Source organism: Mandrillus leucophaeus, unplaced genomic scaffold (assembly GCF_000951045.1).
Source record: "Mandrillus leucophaeus isolate KB7577 unplaced genomic scaffold, Mleu.le_1.0 Scaffold25, whole genome shotgun sequence".
Taxonomy (NCBI): domain Eukaryota; kingdom Metazoa; phylum Chordata; class Mammalia; order Primates; family Cercopithecidae; genus Mandrillus; species Mandrillus leucophaeus.
This window is the reverse complement of record NW_012102587.1, coordinates 6,822,322-6,837,904: the sequence shown is the minus strand read 5'-3', so window position 1 is coordinate 6,837,904 and position 15,583 is coordinate 6,822,322. Positions and strand designations below refer to the sequence as shown.

General features: G+C 54.0%; 1 protein-coding gene across 1 annotated transcript in view; it reads right to left on the bottom strand.

The window, feature by feature from the left end:
* EN1 (engrailed homeobox 1) overlaps positions 1–10,708 on the bottom strand; it is a 15,015-nt gene extending 4,307 nt beyond the window's left edge. Inside the window, exons 1-9 of the mRNA XM_011983471.1 lie at positions 10,209–10,708; positions 9,968–10,129; positions 8,788–8,847; positions 7,800–7,926; positions 5,475–5,688; positions 2,791–2,902; positions 1,829–1,953; positions 1,288–1,455; positions 674–852 (exon numbers count right to left, since the gene is read on the bottom strand). Of these exons, the coding sequence (XP_011838861.1) occupies positions 674–852; positions 1,288–1,455; positions 1,829–1,953; positions 2,791–2,902; positions 5,475–5,688; positions 7,800–7,926; positions 8,788–8,847; positions 9,968–10,129; positions 10,209–10,708 (1,647 nt within the window). The remainder of the gene's footprint in view (positions 1–673; positions 853–1,287; positions 1,456–1,828; positions 1,954–2,790; positions 2,903–5,474; positions 5,689–7,799; positions 7,927–8,787; positions 8,848–9,967; positions 10,130–10,208) is intronic.
* Between the last annotated feature and the right edge of the window lie 4,875 nt (positions 10,709–15,583).

Here is a 15,583-nt window from a genome sequence, read left to right as displayed (position 1 = left end):
GCCCCCGCCCCCACCGCCTCGCTCCCCACCCCACTTTGCCAGCGGCCCGTGGGGGTGCGCAGAGGAAGGAGGCAGGCGAAGCCCCAGCGAAGGCACGGGTGCAGGAAAAAATCTCAGGCGTCTGGCCTGGATCGCTCGCTCTTATCTAGCAGATAGATCTCGCTGTCTCTCCCTCTCTAATTTGTAGACATCCAGATATGGAGACACTTGGCTATTTCTTTTTTCTTTCTGCAACCAGATTCAATGATTTGATTTAAATGGGGAGTAAGCCACGGCCAAAAAAAAAAGAAGGAAAAAAAGAAAAAAGGAAAAAGAAAGCAAGAAAAAGACAAAAAGGTCCAATAATTTTTTTTCTTAAAGGGAAAAAAATAGTATTTAAAGTCTAGCCATCTTCCTAGGCAGTAGTGAGGGATTTGACTTCCCCGAGTGTCACGCTCAGCTGTGCCCAGAGCGTGAGGCTGGCAGCGCCTTTAATCGCCTTTGCTTTTTTTGCAGGGAGAGCGCGTCTCCGCCAGCGCCGGGCTGGGTTTTTTTTTTTTTTTTTTTTTTTTTTTTTTTTTTTTCAAATCTCTGACAGCTAGGATCTTTGCACAAACTCTCTCGCTTAAAAAAAAAAAATCACCCAGGCACACTTTTTGCCTTCAAACCGGAAGCACGTGAGTCAGGGCCGCACGTGTGCGGAGCCAATGGCGAGCCGGGACTCGCGCTGACACTCGGGCCTCGGCCCAATGGGTGCGCGCGGGACTTTGCGGATAAATAATCCGGGGGCGTCAGCCACGGGCGGAGAGGGGGCGCCGCGGCGCTGGCCCTGTGCGTCGGGTCCGCCCTCCCCCACCCGCGCCCCTCCCCCTCCTTCAGGCCGGGACCGAGGAGGGGGCAGAAGAAACCCGGGAGGGGTGGATTTTGGGATGTAGGCAAATGGAGAAGCAACTCCATAAACAACTTGTTGGAGAAACGCAGGATTATGGGTCTGTGCGCGCCGGGAGCAGGGGCAGTAGGCAGGAGCTTGGCTGTTTTACACCCCCACGCCTAAGAACCTCAGCTTTTTATTTTCTCCTCTCTCTCTGGTTGCTGTTATGAAGGATGAGTGGTTGTTGTCACTGCCGGTTTGTGTGTTTGTGGGTAGGTGTGGGTTTGGGTGTGTGTAGTGGAGGGAGGGGGAGTGAGACAAGGAGGTCGGTGATGTGAAATAGACCTAGAGTTGGTTTCTTTCAGAGGCGCAATTTATTTTTCACAAATAGCAAAATCTGAAAGGCCCGCTGCGCCTAGCTAGCGTCGCAGGTTTACGTTTGTACGTCTCCTGCCGGCCCGCTGCATTGCTTTCCCTTTGTGGGGAATCCGCACCCATGCCCTTCCCGGTCCAGACTTTCGACAACACCCTGGAGCTGTCCTGGCGCCATAGCGCCAAGCCCAGAGGGCTCGGAATAGCCCCAGCGCCAGCCGCCTGGACCTTCCCTGGCAGTGGGAGTCCGGGCAACGCAGAGTAATCTCAGGAGGGCCCCCGCGCCGGCGAGTCAGAACGCGGATGCACGCTAGGCCCTTGCTTTAGAATTCAGGGTAACCTCTATGTTAGATTTCCCTGCAAAGTAAAATCAAATAAATAAAAGCGCTGCACCCCAAGTGTTTGCCCTGGCCAGTTGACGTTGTGAACAAGGAGTTTCCCTCAATTGCGGGGTAACTGAATTTCCTGGGATTGCTCCCAACTCCCTGGGTGCCTCCGGCTCCAGCCCTGTGCGTTCTTCCCTAGTTTGAGGGGAATGCGGTTCCTCTAGCTGCTATCACTCTCCCGTCTGCCGGGCTCTTTTTCGCTGTTTCCTGGTCGAGGCACCCCCAAAGTTTTCTCGTAACCGGTAATGTGAGGGACGGTAGTGGCTTGTGGACTGAAGCTCTAGGCACCTGCGGGACTTGTCTGCGGAGTCGTTTTGGAGGACCAGTATCGGACTCTGCTGAAGCCTGCGGTGGCCGAGAAAGGCAAACGAGCAAACGAGGCCTTCGGGGTTGTCATCTTAGAGCTCCAGCGGACCTCCTCGCCCTGAACGCCCTCCCCAACTGGGACAGTAGAGAAAGTACCTCTTTGGAAATATTGTCTATTTGTGACATGCGAAATAATCCCCCTACCTCCAGTTTTCCAGAAAAGTCACAGGGGGTTAGGCTAGGAGGAACATGCAACCAAACCCACAATAAGTCGAACCAACACCGCAGTAGCTGAAGTTTCTCAAAAGGGCTGGTGGAGAGCAGGAATTCGTATTGCTCACCGCATCTTGGGAGCAGGCGAGGGTCCCCCGATTTCTGGGGCTGAGTTCCCGGCTAGACTTGCGCTGCAGCCTAGGGGAGAAAACCTCTCTCCCTAACGCTGCACTACAGTCTTCTCAACCTTCCCAAGTCGCCTCCAACCCCACTTTGGAGTCTCCCGAGTCCTCTTCAGTCGCACACCCAAGGGCTCCCCGAAATCTCCAGGCGCCCCTACCCCTTCTCCCCGAAATGAGGGTGGGGTTTTATTTATATTTAAGTTCGCAAAATTGAAATCTTTATCCCGCAAGCAAGCGTGGGTACTTAATTAAATTCTAATTAGGACACTATCAATATCCTATTTAGCCGCGTAGCTTTTGTGCACCGCGGTCCCTTTCAGCGCGGTAAATAGGGTCTCGACGCCTTATCTCGCCTGCAGGAGACGCCTCGAGAAGGGCTGCGGAAGATAATTTATAGGTTTTAATTACTCTTCATTCCGCCTGATCAGCTTGGCGTTCATCACAGGCCTGTGAATAAAACCCTGGTCAAAAGCTCTGTCACATCGCGCTGGCAAGACGCTTAATCAAAGTGAGCGGCCCCGCGCGCCGCGCGGCCCGGCTCCTCCACGTAATTTCCAGCCAGCTGATAAAGCCAGCTGAATAATGCGGCGGCCCTTTGGAGACACCATTTACAGAAATGACTTTATTGACGGCTTAACGTCGGTAATTCATTTTACCTTTCATGTAGTGGAGCCCGGATTTGTTACAGTAATGGGATGATAAATGCACCCGCGGCCCACGAGCTCGAGCTGGATTAGGCGGCACTCTGCGCGCTGGCTCGTCCCCCCACCTCCCCCAGGCCCGGCCTGGCCCGGACGCTCGGTACCCCGCGCCGCCCTGCGCTCCATGACCTCCACCCAGACCCTACGCCCTCCTCTCCCTCCTGCAAATGAACATGCTATTGAGAACTCTGTGTGAGCGCATTGGCGTCTTGGCAAGCATGCAAGTGAAGTGTGTGAGGGCTGAGTGAACAAATGTTGGCCGAGACGGATGGGTGAGGGGTTCACAGAACTCTGAGTGAGCCCGGGGCTGGGCGTGTGAGTGAGGAACTACGGGCAGGGTGAGTTGTGTGTACAAGTATGTGGGTAAAGGGTTAGGGTGTGTGTGAAGGATTGTATCTGCACGAGTGGTTATATTTGTGTGGCGGTCCTTTTGGGGGCACTCGTTTCTGCCTTTGGGAGCTAAGGAATGACTTTCAACTTAATGCCCAGGCCGGGGTGGCAGAGAGGTGGGCCTGCGGGTAGCAGGTGGGGAAGCCTTACTCAAATGGCATGGAGCCCCTTTCTCCAAATGCCATCTGCTCTTGGGCCAAAGATATGGAAGTGTGGGGGTACCCCGTGCGCCTTTCTATGGCCTTGCAGTTCTGAGCTATGCAGTCACCTTGGCTAGAGGCCCACAGAAGGCCATAGACTGGGCTGTGTCTCTGCAGTAAGTTGATTGTCCCCAAGTCCCCTTTCCTCGGGGATAGCCCAGATAAAAGTGGAGAATGACAAGGAAGATATAGAGTGTTTTGTCTCAAATGCCAAAGTTGGGGGAGGGGTGCTACTTTTTTTCACTTGAAGGAAGGAGGTCCCAAAGAGGCCTTCAGTGATGGGGAGTTGGGTAAATAGGACAGAGAGAGACCCCAACCGTCCTTCCCTTCTCCCGTCCTTAGACTTCCTGCATTTTCTGAGGATAGTCAGGGGCTCCCACTGAGCCAAAGACACCTGGCCAAACAGAGGAGAATGATGCATACATGTTTGGGGAGCTGCTAGCTAGTGGGGTTTGGGAATCATGTAGTCGGAAGACTGACGTGTTTATTAGAGTGAAGACTGAGAAATTTTACCTTTCTTTCTCCCCTTTTCTAATTTTGGGGAAAACACTCAGCGGTCTTGAAGAGTGGCCCGTGGCTGTGGGGACAAGAGTGTATATTTGTGTTTATTTGCTTGGTCTGTGAGAGCCACCCAGAGAGAAAATTAGTCTATAAAAGTAGTGTGTGTGTGTATAGTTGTGTGTGGCAGGAGACCCCTGTGTGTATGTGAACGTTAATGTGTACACCCAAGTCAGCCCCACTAGTCAGGCATGAAGAAATGTATTTGCTGAGGGTTTTGGTGTATGCTGTTCAGAAAAGAGGACCAGCCTGTGTGTCCATAGAATTTTGGATTTTGTGTAGGCAGAGACAAATACCAGGGTCCTGCATGTTTCCACCTCTCTTTCAAGGATGAGGACCAGAAGGAGAATTATGAAAGAAATTCTTGCAGCCTGGCGAGGGGTGTGCGCCATGGACTGGGAGTAGGAGCATGTTGCATGCACAGGGTGGTAATCGCATTTCGAGTGTAGATCAGATGGCGGTGGGGCCTCGTGGTGCGGGACATGAATGAGTTGTCGCAACACAATAGCGTGCAGCCTTCCTACGGGGACTGGATGACCAGCGGTTTTGTTGGGAGTGAATGCGAGGAGATTTCTGCTACAAGTGCCGCGTTATTATGAGCTAGAAGGTCAGACTATACATCGCAGGTCCCCAAAGCCTATAGACCTTGGGAAATGTGGGGCCTCGAGTCACGTCATTGTACCTGACAGTCTTTTTCAATAGACTAATTCAATTAGCACTCGGGGTCTTGGTCTTCATTTGGAGCCCATAATAATGTGGGGGTGGGTGGGTGCTGGGGGATTCGTTGGGTATTGGTTAGGGATCCTAAGCAATTCTGTCCAAAGTGGAGTGGGACTAGGGGAGGCAGCAAAGGAAAAAAGCCGGTGGGTGGGGGGTGCGTGGGAGGTAAACCATGGAATATAAAATGCTTCGCTGACAAAATAAAATGCTCCGTTGACTCCTGAAATTGGGGCAGCAGCTTTGTTTGTAGAGGACCCAGAGCATTTCATGAAGGGGATGAGGGACAGGGAGGGTTTCTTTTTTTCTGTATATATGAAATAAGACTAAAAATGTCTAGGTATCTGGAAAGCCCGAGAAAAAGCCCACTGTTGGATGTTGTCACCTTCGTGAATTTCAGTATTTGGATTTATGTCCCCACCATCCAGTCTTCCTCCAGAGTTTTCTCCTTCTTATCTGAGGCAGTTCACAGCATGTACAGTTTTGTTCTAGAAATAGTCTCTCTCTCTCTCTCTCTCTCTCTCTCTCTCTCTCTCTCAAGTCAGACAAACTGAGACTTTTCTCCTCTTGACTCCCCGTGGGAAACGGAGGAAAGATACCGATGATTTCTGTAAATTGCACCCGGTGGCCAGGAATCAGAAAGCGCTCCTGGGGCCCTGGTTTCCTTTCTGAGCCCCGCGGGCTGTCCACAGGCCCTCGCCAAGCGCAGAGGGCGCTAGGGTGCAAACACCCGAACTGTCGTTGCTCGCGGGTCTGCAGGCAGCGTTCGGGCTGCGCGGGGATGATCCGGGAGCTGGACGCAGGGCCCCTTGGCTCGGATTACGGGAAGAGTAGCCTTCACTGCCCCGCCCCCCCGGAATTTCAAACCTAGCTGGGACTCTATCACACAGGCAGACAGGCCTCTGGAGCTGAGAATTTTAGACTTCGCTGCTCCGGAAAGCAAGAGGACTACACACAATTCCCTATTTATTTTTCTTCACTTTAATCTGACACCCCGCTTTTTATGCTTACACTGAATCCCACCCAAACCCCAGAACCCAGACCCGAGTTTGGGTTTAATCTCTTTCCCTTTCCCCGAAAAAAAGAAAAAATCCGGAGTTAATTCAATGTCTATGCCTGAATTTTCTTCTATTTTTTATTTTGCTTTTATCCCTGTATGGCTCCCTCCCACTCCCCAAAAGATTCCCCGAGGTCGGTGTCCTCAGGCCTACGGTACCCTCTCCCACCCCTGTTCCCCACCTGTCCAAGTGGCCGCTCCCGCCTGGATCCGGCTTGGCGCGGTTCGGGGTCCACACCGACTGGCCTTGGGCGTGTGAGAGTGTGGAAGCGATTGAGGAGGGGCCAGCGCGGCTTCCGGGTTCTGCTGCCCCCACCCCTCCGCTCAGTCCATGGTCTCCAGGAGGTCTGAACCCGACTTCAAAGTTGGGAACGAAAAACACCAGAAAAGAAGAAAAAAAAACACAACATCCAAGTCCTTTGTGCAGGAAAGCTCCCGTGACTCCAAAACCGTTCTTTTTGCTTGTCCCAGAATTAACTGTCTTCCTTCTCTTCGCTTTGACTCCTGTAGGGAAGGGGTTGGTTGTCCCCGGGCTCTTTTCCCACTGACCCTGGAAAAGGAGACAAAAGTTCGCGCACCCGGCTCTCGGCGCCTGGGTTTTCTGCCTCTGCCGGCTCCAGAGCCTGATCCAGGCCGCGCCTCCGTGTTGCCCATGGGGCGTGCATCTTTGGGACCCTCTTCCCGGGGAGGTGCAAGAAAAGCTCTGGGTTCCAGCAGAGGTCGGCGCTGCAGGGCCCAGGCGGGAAGATGTGGAAGGAAAAAGTTTAGTACAGAAGGTGGGGCGGTAAGGGAACGGAAAGTCTCATGAGCCTGGGACTGGGGGAGAGGGGCGAGAACCCGTCTGTCTACCCCACCCCGCCCCACCTCCTTCCTCATATTGAATCGGATGTAGGGGACGGGAGGGGGTCACTGCAATGCCAAGGCCTTTTCGGGCCATCTTCCCTGGTCCCCCGCTCCAGCAGAAAGCTGGGAGGGGAACGAGTGTGTAGCCCCGCGCGTGCGTGTTTGTTCGTGACTCTGAGAGGCTCTGGCTGGGTGCGCGTGTGAGTCCGAGTGTGTGCCCGAGTGTGCACGCAAGAATTGTGTGCGTTTTGTCTCTCTAATCCTCGTGTGGTTGCGTTGTGCTGTGTCAGTGTGAAAGTGTGTGTGCGTGTCCACGTGCATAGTCTCCGTGTGTGCGTGTCCGTGAGTGAATTTCTGTGAGAGCTGGGGAGTGACCGAGGTTTTGGAAGTGAAATATGTGAAGTTGCAACGACCCTAGGCTCTGACCCCAAACCTCACCTTTTACCCTATCCCTCCCTCCAAACCACCCCCTCTACCCCTGCCATTGACCTATGCCAGGAAAGAGGAGACAGTTGTTTAAACCCGGATTAAAATAGCAACTGTTTTTTTGTTTCCCACCAAGACCCACCTCAGCAGCCCTAAGCCCTGATTGAGGGGAGGGTGGGCCACACGTGCCAAGGTCAAGATCAAAGGGACCTTAGGGAGCGCAGAGACCTAAAGCCCGCTCCACAAATGAGGCAACTGAGACCCCGAAGAGAGCAAGGGACTAGATAGAGGTCCCACAGAGCCCGCCACTGGTCTCAGAGCTCGCCAAACCCGGCTCGGAAGCCGCGGGCGTCCCAGTTTTGTTCTGCAGCCTAAGTCCCAGATGAGAGCGCGGGGGATGATGGTCTCCTACCCCAGGCTTCCAACTCCACTCCATTCATCCCCAGGAAGGGTTCACCCCCTTCCCGGTGGGTGTCGGAGGTGGGAGGAAGGAGGGGAGGTTATCTCTTGGGGCTGGGAATGTAGTGAGGGTGGGGACGAGAGGGCAGTACAATCCCTCTCCTTGTCGGATCCCACTTAGGGCTCCTACGATTCCTACCTCTCCTCCACCCACCGGGGAGTTAGCAGCATCCTCTTCGCCCCGGCTAGAACTTTCCAAGCGTGAATGGTAGTTAGGGGTGGGGGGCTCGGTAAAGGGAAGGCTGGGCTCACTTCCTGCCGGGGTGCTGGGGGTAGGGATGGGGTAGGGGTGGAATACCGGCCACAAAGTCATTCTAGGCACGTCCCTCCCCTCCCGCGCCAATGACTCCCGCCCCAAAATTGTTATGCAAAGGAGTCAAGTATGTGCTCTTCTGGCGATCAAAGCGGCAAAGCCAAATATTAGAGGAGCAGTCAATAATGGATGAGCAGATTAAGAAACCTATCCCGCGCACAATTATCGCCGCAATTGAGAAAGCTCACTTTTTCCCTGATTCTCCACCCCACCCCCATTTATAAAAGAAAAAGTAGGCGGAAGGATGGGGGCTGGGGCTGGGGCTGGCAGTCGAGGAGGCTGTAGGGACGCGCGTGGAAGAGCCTGTGCATGGGAGGGCTTGCATCGCGCCCCCTAGGGGTGACCCCGGTGGGTCGGGTGTGCTCTCCGCGGAGCCGACGGAGCCTTGTCCTCTGCACCCTGCGCGCAGCTGCCCCTTAAACAGTGGAACCGCTCTGAGTCGAAGGGCTGTAATCCGGGTTTCCTGGGTTTTATTTTAGACCATTCGGCAACAAGCCCGAGCTCCCCCGCCGCACCGCTTCCAGTCCCCTTTCTTTCCGTAGAGCGACCCTAAGCTGGTGGTGGGGCAGGGAGCCGAATCTGAGCTCGCGGGCGGCTGACGGCCGGCTTCCCCGTGGGGAACGCGCCACCTGCCGGCTCTAGTGAGAACTGCGTCTGTGTGGCGCCCTCGGGGTATACGAGGCTGCGGGGAGATTTGTGTCTGAAAGCCCCGGGCTTACGGTGGGGACGTCCGGTCTCTTTCCTGACAATTGACGCCTGAGGCGGGAGAGACAACGGAATTCTCACAAAAGCATCCTTCTCAGGATCTCCTCACCTCAAGACAGCCAAAGCTGGAGGAAAATCCGCTCCCGGGGGCGAGGGGTGCGGGTTTGCCCTGCGATTCCGAAAGCAGAAAATACCGGAACCACACAGAGACTGGCGCCGCGTTGGTAGTCAGGGCTGCGTTCCTACTCCCTCTACCTGCCCCGCGTTGTGTGACCTTGGGCGGGACCCCGCTGCTTTCTGGGCCTCAGTGTTCTTATTCGTAAACTGAGGGCGTTGGATTAGATTGGTCCTCTCCCAACTCTGACCTTGAAACTGACATTGAATCTGAGCGGTGTCTGAAGACACCTGTGCCTTGTCTTCTATTTCTAGCCTTGAATAAATCCTGGACTTTTATGTGCCATTTATATCCTAATCTCTTATATATATTTAATGTATAATTGCTGCAATTATTGTTTTCTCAATTGTCTAGGATTTCATTTGGATGTGATTAGGATGGTCCGAATTATCCTGATAAGTGCCCACTAACTTAAATCTTTTTAAAAAATCAAACTAGCAAAACTTCATTCACTTTGCAGTGTGGACACTGCTGGAGAGCACCCATGTCATGGGACCAGTGAGGACACAAGGGGAGGCTTAGAGGCATGTGGGAGGCTTAGATGAGAAGAGAGGACCCGGGCAGGGGTCAGTGTTAGAGAGAGGACCCATAAGAAGGGCCGAGGCTAGACGGAGGGAGAAGACTGGGCCAACGACGCACCTGAGCCCTAGGGTAGGAGTGGGGACGTGGCTCCTAACCCAAATCTCCCCGCCAGGCAGTGTCCGGCAAGCATCGACGGCAGGCATCGAGACCAGTGCAGGGTGGTTCAGACCTCAAGCCACCCTTGACCTTTCCATGAAATGAATAAAACTCGGGAGCCGGTGAAAGGGGACAGTATTTTGATCCGGAGATCGCTTATAACCTCTGCTTGGAGTTCCGAGTTTGCGCGGCTCAGGGGAGGCTACAGTCCAACAAGGTCTGGGCCCCAAGCGTGGGGCGGCAGGACCCAAGCTGGGCGCGCCCTTCGGGGAGCCCCGGAACGGTCCGCGCCAGACATAGCCAGCTGTCCTGGTCCTGAGCTTCAGGTTGGCGGAGCAAGGCCAGAGCGGCTACCTCTTAGGCACCTGGGTGGAGGTCTCACATAGCATTCCCTGAGAAGCAAAACTGCCCTTGGGGCCTGCAGCGGGCCTGTCACATCGAACCGGAGACCCTCTGCTTTCGGGATAGATGGGAAGTTTCCGCTCTGTCCTTCTTGGAGTCCCGGAGTCGTTCTGGGGCCGCGTGCTGCCTGGAGGCGGTGAATTTCAGGGTCTTGAGAAGCCGCGCACACACGGAATTCTGGGCGGGGGTGTCGTTCCTGTTAAGAGACGGGAAAATCGAGGGACTAGAGGTCCGGTTATTGTCGCATGATCTGCCTCCTGAACGCCAAGCGAGACCTGAGCGTTCCGCTGAGGCCTCTCCCTGACACCCGGGTCCTCCGTGTGGTCGGGAGTTTGCGCCCGCTCCCGCTAGGGCAGCGAGGTCCCACTTGCGGCCGGCTGGGGTTTGGTAGCACCGGTTGTCTATGCCCCGCTGGTGACATCGACACGTTCCAACTCCTCAGACCCACCCTGTGGAATTCTGGACTTTGTGAGGGCCACCGAGGTCCTGGTCCTGGGGTCAGCTGCCATCTGACTAAACCAGGATGGCGGAGCTCCAGGCCTTGCTCTAGCACTGCCGGTGCGTCGGGGCCAGCGGAGAGCCCAGGGCGGGAGCTGTGGGATGAGCCCGGTGGCCGCGTGGTCACAGATGCCCGGCAGGACTGAGCGGCAGCCGAGACTCTCCGTCCATCCAACCGCTGGATTCGACTCTCCCAGACCCGCCACGGAACCCAAATTTGAGCAAGCAAGATAAAGACGCCAGAGGCGAGTGCGCGGCGGAGAACTGGCTGCGACATCGGAAGCTTCTGGGACGCAGAACGCTGGCTCCGACTCGCGTGGCGCAGACCAGCTTCCGTGGTTGGACTCACTTGAACAACGGGCGGATTTATATTAAACTTTGTTTTCACCCTTCACGCAGATGTTTCTGGTTTGCCGAGGGGGATAGAATGAGAGACAGAGATGAGAGAGATACAGAGAGAGAGATAGAGAGTGCGGGGTCGGGGGAGGAGGAAGAGAGGGCGGAAGCAGTTCTGTGTAGGGGTCTCCACCTTCAAAAGACGATGGAACAATGGTAGCCAGCTCAGGATCTATGAGGTGCTAGCTCTGGGCTGCCTGGCTCTGAAGGCTTCACCTGGTGGGCTGGCTTAGGTATTCCTAATGGGCATGCCGGAAGCCTGTTAAGGATAAACCAGCATACCGTCCCTTTTACAAAGGAGGAAACTGAGGTCGGAGAGGCTTAACCCGCCCCAAGTGCATGCCCATACCAAGCGGGAAACGAAGCACTGAATATTTCCCCAGTTCATGGGGAGCCAGATGGGGACCACCAGTTCCCTCAGGGGACACCCCATGTCGCCCTGCGAGCTCCAAGTGGGGACAGGAGTTATAACCTTCCCTGCCCTTCCCCCTGCAACACACGCGAGGTCTCAGCGCTCCCAGGCAGCCCAGTGGGGCCTCGTTCCCCGCCGGGGTGGATCAGGGGAATCCTCTGCCTGCGCCCTCTCCGAGGGTCCGCACAGAGCGAGTGCCTCATTAGGTGAGGTCTCTGGCTCCGACCGCCACTCCCGACAGGGATCTTCCGTTTGCATCACCCAGTGGAGCTGGCCAGAGAGCCGCGCTGGAGGCCGCATCTCCCCTTGTTGGTATTGTTGTCGGCTTGCTTTCTTCTGGCTTCCAAGCTCAGTGACCCCGGAAGGGGCCGAGCATCCGACTTCGGCATGGTGGTTGGCTGCCCCCGGAGGCAGGGGTAGGGGGCCAGAAATGCTGGCCTAGGCAGGCCCCCAGCCCCGAGCTCCTGGGGTGGACATCTCAGGGTCCCGGGCCTCCAAGCTTATGGCTGGTCTCCGCAGCGGCGGGGGTGACCCACCAAGGGCAAGACTTTTTCAGACTTGCTTCTGGTCAGCAGGCAATGACTCCGACTGAGGGGTGAGGCAGCTTGGGTCCCACCGTGAGGGCAAGGCCCAGCCGTCACCAGAGCCGCGCCTCAACTGTCGGGGTGCAAGTGGCGTGATCCGGGAGCAGTCGAGGCCGGTGACAAAACGAGGATGACCCAGCGTTTTCTAACCGCACTGAGGCAGTCTCCTCTCTGGGTCGCTCCACTCCCGGACTCCGGCAGCCTGTTGGACTCCGGCAGCCTGTTGGCCTTCCTGTCACCACCTCGAATGGAGCTCCCTGCCCTCTGCCCTGGAGTTGGGCTCCTGGCTCGCAGGGAAGAGGGTAGGGGTGGGATAGGGAGGAAAGGCCAGGAAGCCTGCTGGAGAGACGGAGGTGACTGAGGGCCAGCATCGCCAGGAGGCATAGTTTCACCAGTCCCCAGTCCCATGGTTCCACCTTGACCCCAGTTCACCTGCAGGGCGGCAGGAGCTCCTCTGATTCCCGAACCAGTAGCTGGTGCTGCACTGGAGGGGTTTCCGTTGGTCCAGCGCACCCCGGTGAAGGGAATTCCCTGGAAGAGAGAGAGGAGGTGCCAGAACCTGGCTGTAAGGGAGTGTTGTTGTGCAGAGAAGCGGGTCGTCCCGGCCTGGTGGGTCCGGTAGCGAAGCACCTGAGATTTCAGTCTCCTTCCTTTTCCTTACTCCCGTAGTTTTCCGGGACCCTAGCTGCCTCGCATCCCCTCCCCTTCTTGTTCCCTGCGGTTTCTCCTTTAACCTAAAGAGCAGAATAAGTAGGCCTTGCAGCGAGAACATCTTAGGTAGGACTGGCAGCTTCTCATGCTCTGCCGGGGCTCTCAGGATATGGGGTAAACCACCCCTTCACAGCCCCTGCTGCCAGCAAGGAGCAGAGCCTGCTGACCTGCCCCTCTCCTCCATTTTATTGTATTTTGTTTCCCTTCTCTACTCTGAAGGGATACTCCTTTATTTTAACAGACCCAATTAGGATTTGCCAAACGCTAGATAAAAACTTCCTATCAGAAAATGCCTTAGGTTTGGGAATTACAGTCCTGAGATTTTATAGGTAGCTTTAATGGAAAAGTTTGGAAAGAGACTGAGAGTGCCCTTTGTTCTAAATACATGTGAACTGGAACATGATATTTGTTGCTGTTGTTGTTGCTGTTGTTTTTTGCAGGGGGGGAAGGTGTTTGGATCTTGAGCCGAAATACATCAAAGAAGAGATCCCTGCACCTCAACTCCTAGAAGTCACAGTCACCTTGATGGTGGAGAACTGGGAATTGGAGGTGCAGGATTTGCAGGAGTAGGGGAGATAATTAATATTAGCTGGGTCACCAGAAGGAATGGAAGCTAAGAGATTGTGCTGCCATGCCCTCTTCCACATCAACCTTTAGCATTTATCTCTTCCCCGTCAGTCTGCCCAGCTATCAAGTGTGGACTCGACAGGAATGTTGCAAGGAAAAACTAATTAAATGGTAGTACAATGCTTTGAAAATATTAAGTGTCATGTAAATGCCTAATGCTAATAATAATCTTGATGGTGGTAATTATGTCCCAGGAAGCACATTCCAAGACAGCCCAGCACTGAGTCCATATGAGCTGCCTGTCTAGGAGGAGCCCGGAAACACCCACCCGTTGTGCCGCTGAGCACCGGCTATGCCTGGCCATGTGGAAGGTGGGAGCTGGGTCGTGTCCCCAACACAGCAGGCAGAGCAGGTTTAATCCTGGCTGGAAGTCCTTAAGCAAGTTACTGCAGCCCTTCACCTATAAAGTGGGAGTCATAATACCTGCAGCATAGGATGGTGGTGAGAATTAAATGACATCATGTGTGTAAAGCACTTAGGGAAAGTGGCAAATAGCTAAGTAGAAAGATTTGGGTAGGTGGTAGCAGCTCCTCCAGTTAAGTTTACCTAGCCCTAGCTGCATGACCAAGACAAGGGTTTCAAAGCCCATCCCACTCTCACGTTGTTCAGCTCTGATCTGTCATGTGGAATCCCAGACCCCTTTCCTATACACACTTGGCTGGGGTCAGGGTGGAGATACTTCCAGTCCATTATTATCTGCACTCTCAGAAGGTCACTGTCACGTTGCTGGTCAGCCAAAGGACTGAAGACCCAGTGCCACTGAGTTCAGGATTTGTTTAGGCCCTGAGCCTGTGACCCACCCAGGGTTTCTGCCCCTTCTCCCCCACTGCTTACCCACTCCATTGAGAGGCAGTGTTAGATTGGGGGACCCAAAAGAGGCTTGGGGACTCTTTTGTCACCCTGACTGTGAACTATCTGGAGCATCTGTCCTCAGTGCAGTGAAGAAAGACTGTAAAGAGTAAGCTCCCTGTCACCAGAGGCTAGAGGGGGAGCGGAGAGGATTGATGGCAAAGCGGGCAGTCAAGCTCTGGAAGAAGGCTTGGACCGGCTTGTCTGTGCCTCCCTGCCCCCGGGGCTTCCAGGGTGTGGTTGCTCCTCACATTGGGTCCAGCTGCCTCAGAGGCTCTGGCAGGCTCTGTGGTGTGTCCAGTGGCTTCAGCCGTGTACCTTCATTGTCTGGCCTCTGTGAGTTCAGTGTCTTCTATGCTCTGTAGCTTGGCTAGGAAATTGCTATGTTGCCCTTAAGTGGGTTACCCCTTCACATTTAAACAGACGGATATAGCACAAGTCTGTGTTGGGGAATAACGTATCCCTCACTCTCCTCTTTCTCTGAATTCTTGATGGGAGGAGTAAGGGGTTCAAGGATCTTCCCTTAACAATTTTTCAGTTTGGTGAAATACCAGGCCTTCCCCAGGACTTAAGAGTTTCCTTATAAGGCAATTTCTCCCCACCACCCATCCGTTCCCACCATCCTCTCCCCATAAAATGTTTCCCTACTGTTGCTGGACTCCAGATTTGGGGCCCTGAGTTCTGCCAAAACTAGTGGAGGCTCTGAGGGCAACAAATTGCAGTGACTCATGATTGAGGCTTTTGGGAATTTCCACCCCAGAAACCTCTGGGTCTTTTAGGGGTTTTAAAGAATCACCTAGATATTTTAATGACACTCCTTATCCTTGAACGTGTCCTAATTTTGTGTTTTAATGACTTAGAGAATAATGACAAACTTGAGCTCCTTCAGCTACCTTTTATTGTCTTTCCCAATTTGGTTCAAAGTTCAGCTTTTCCTTCTACGTGATGACACAGCCCTCCCCATTTGAGAAGAGCACAGCTTTAGAAAAACAAAAAAAAACTTTAAAAACAAAATACTTTGTTTTGTTTGTCTTAGGCAACAATAACTCAAATACACCTTAACTTTGAAAGTAAAATATTTTTAATATCGTACAGAAACAGGTGGTTTCCCAGGTAATTCTTTTTTAAAAAGGCACTCAAATAAGAATGCTATCAACAATGGCAGTGTTGGGTTTTTGGGTTTAGGCCACGTGAGACTTCACGGTTGCACTCTGATCAGAGGTTTGTAGGGTCAGACACTGACAATTCACCCACCTCCCCCCTACACACACACATACACACACACACACACACACACACACACACACACAAAATAGGCAGGCACGGTTGAAAGGAATTTTGGAGTTTGCCATTTCACTCTCTCCTGTCCAAATATAGGCTTTGCTTTTCCTTTCTTCTTTACAATGAGATGCCTGATTGTCACCGTGCCCAGCCTCTCGTCTGCTTTCTGGTTGGGAAAGTCCTAGCACAGGGAGATGGGTGGCATATGCAAGCTCACAGTGTCAGTCAGTGGCAGGCAGGGACTGGCTTCTGGGTCAGTGGCCTTTCTGCCTGCTCATCTGCCTGCTGCTGC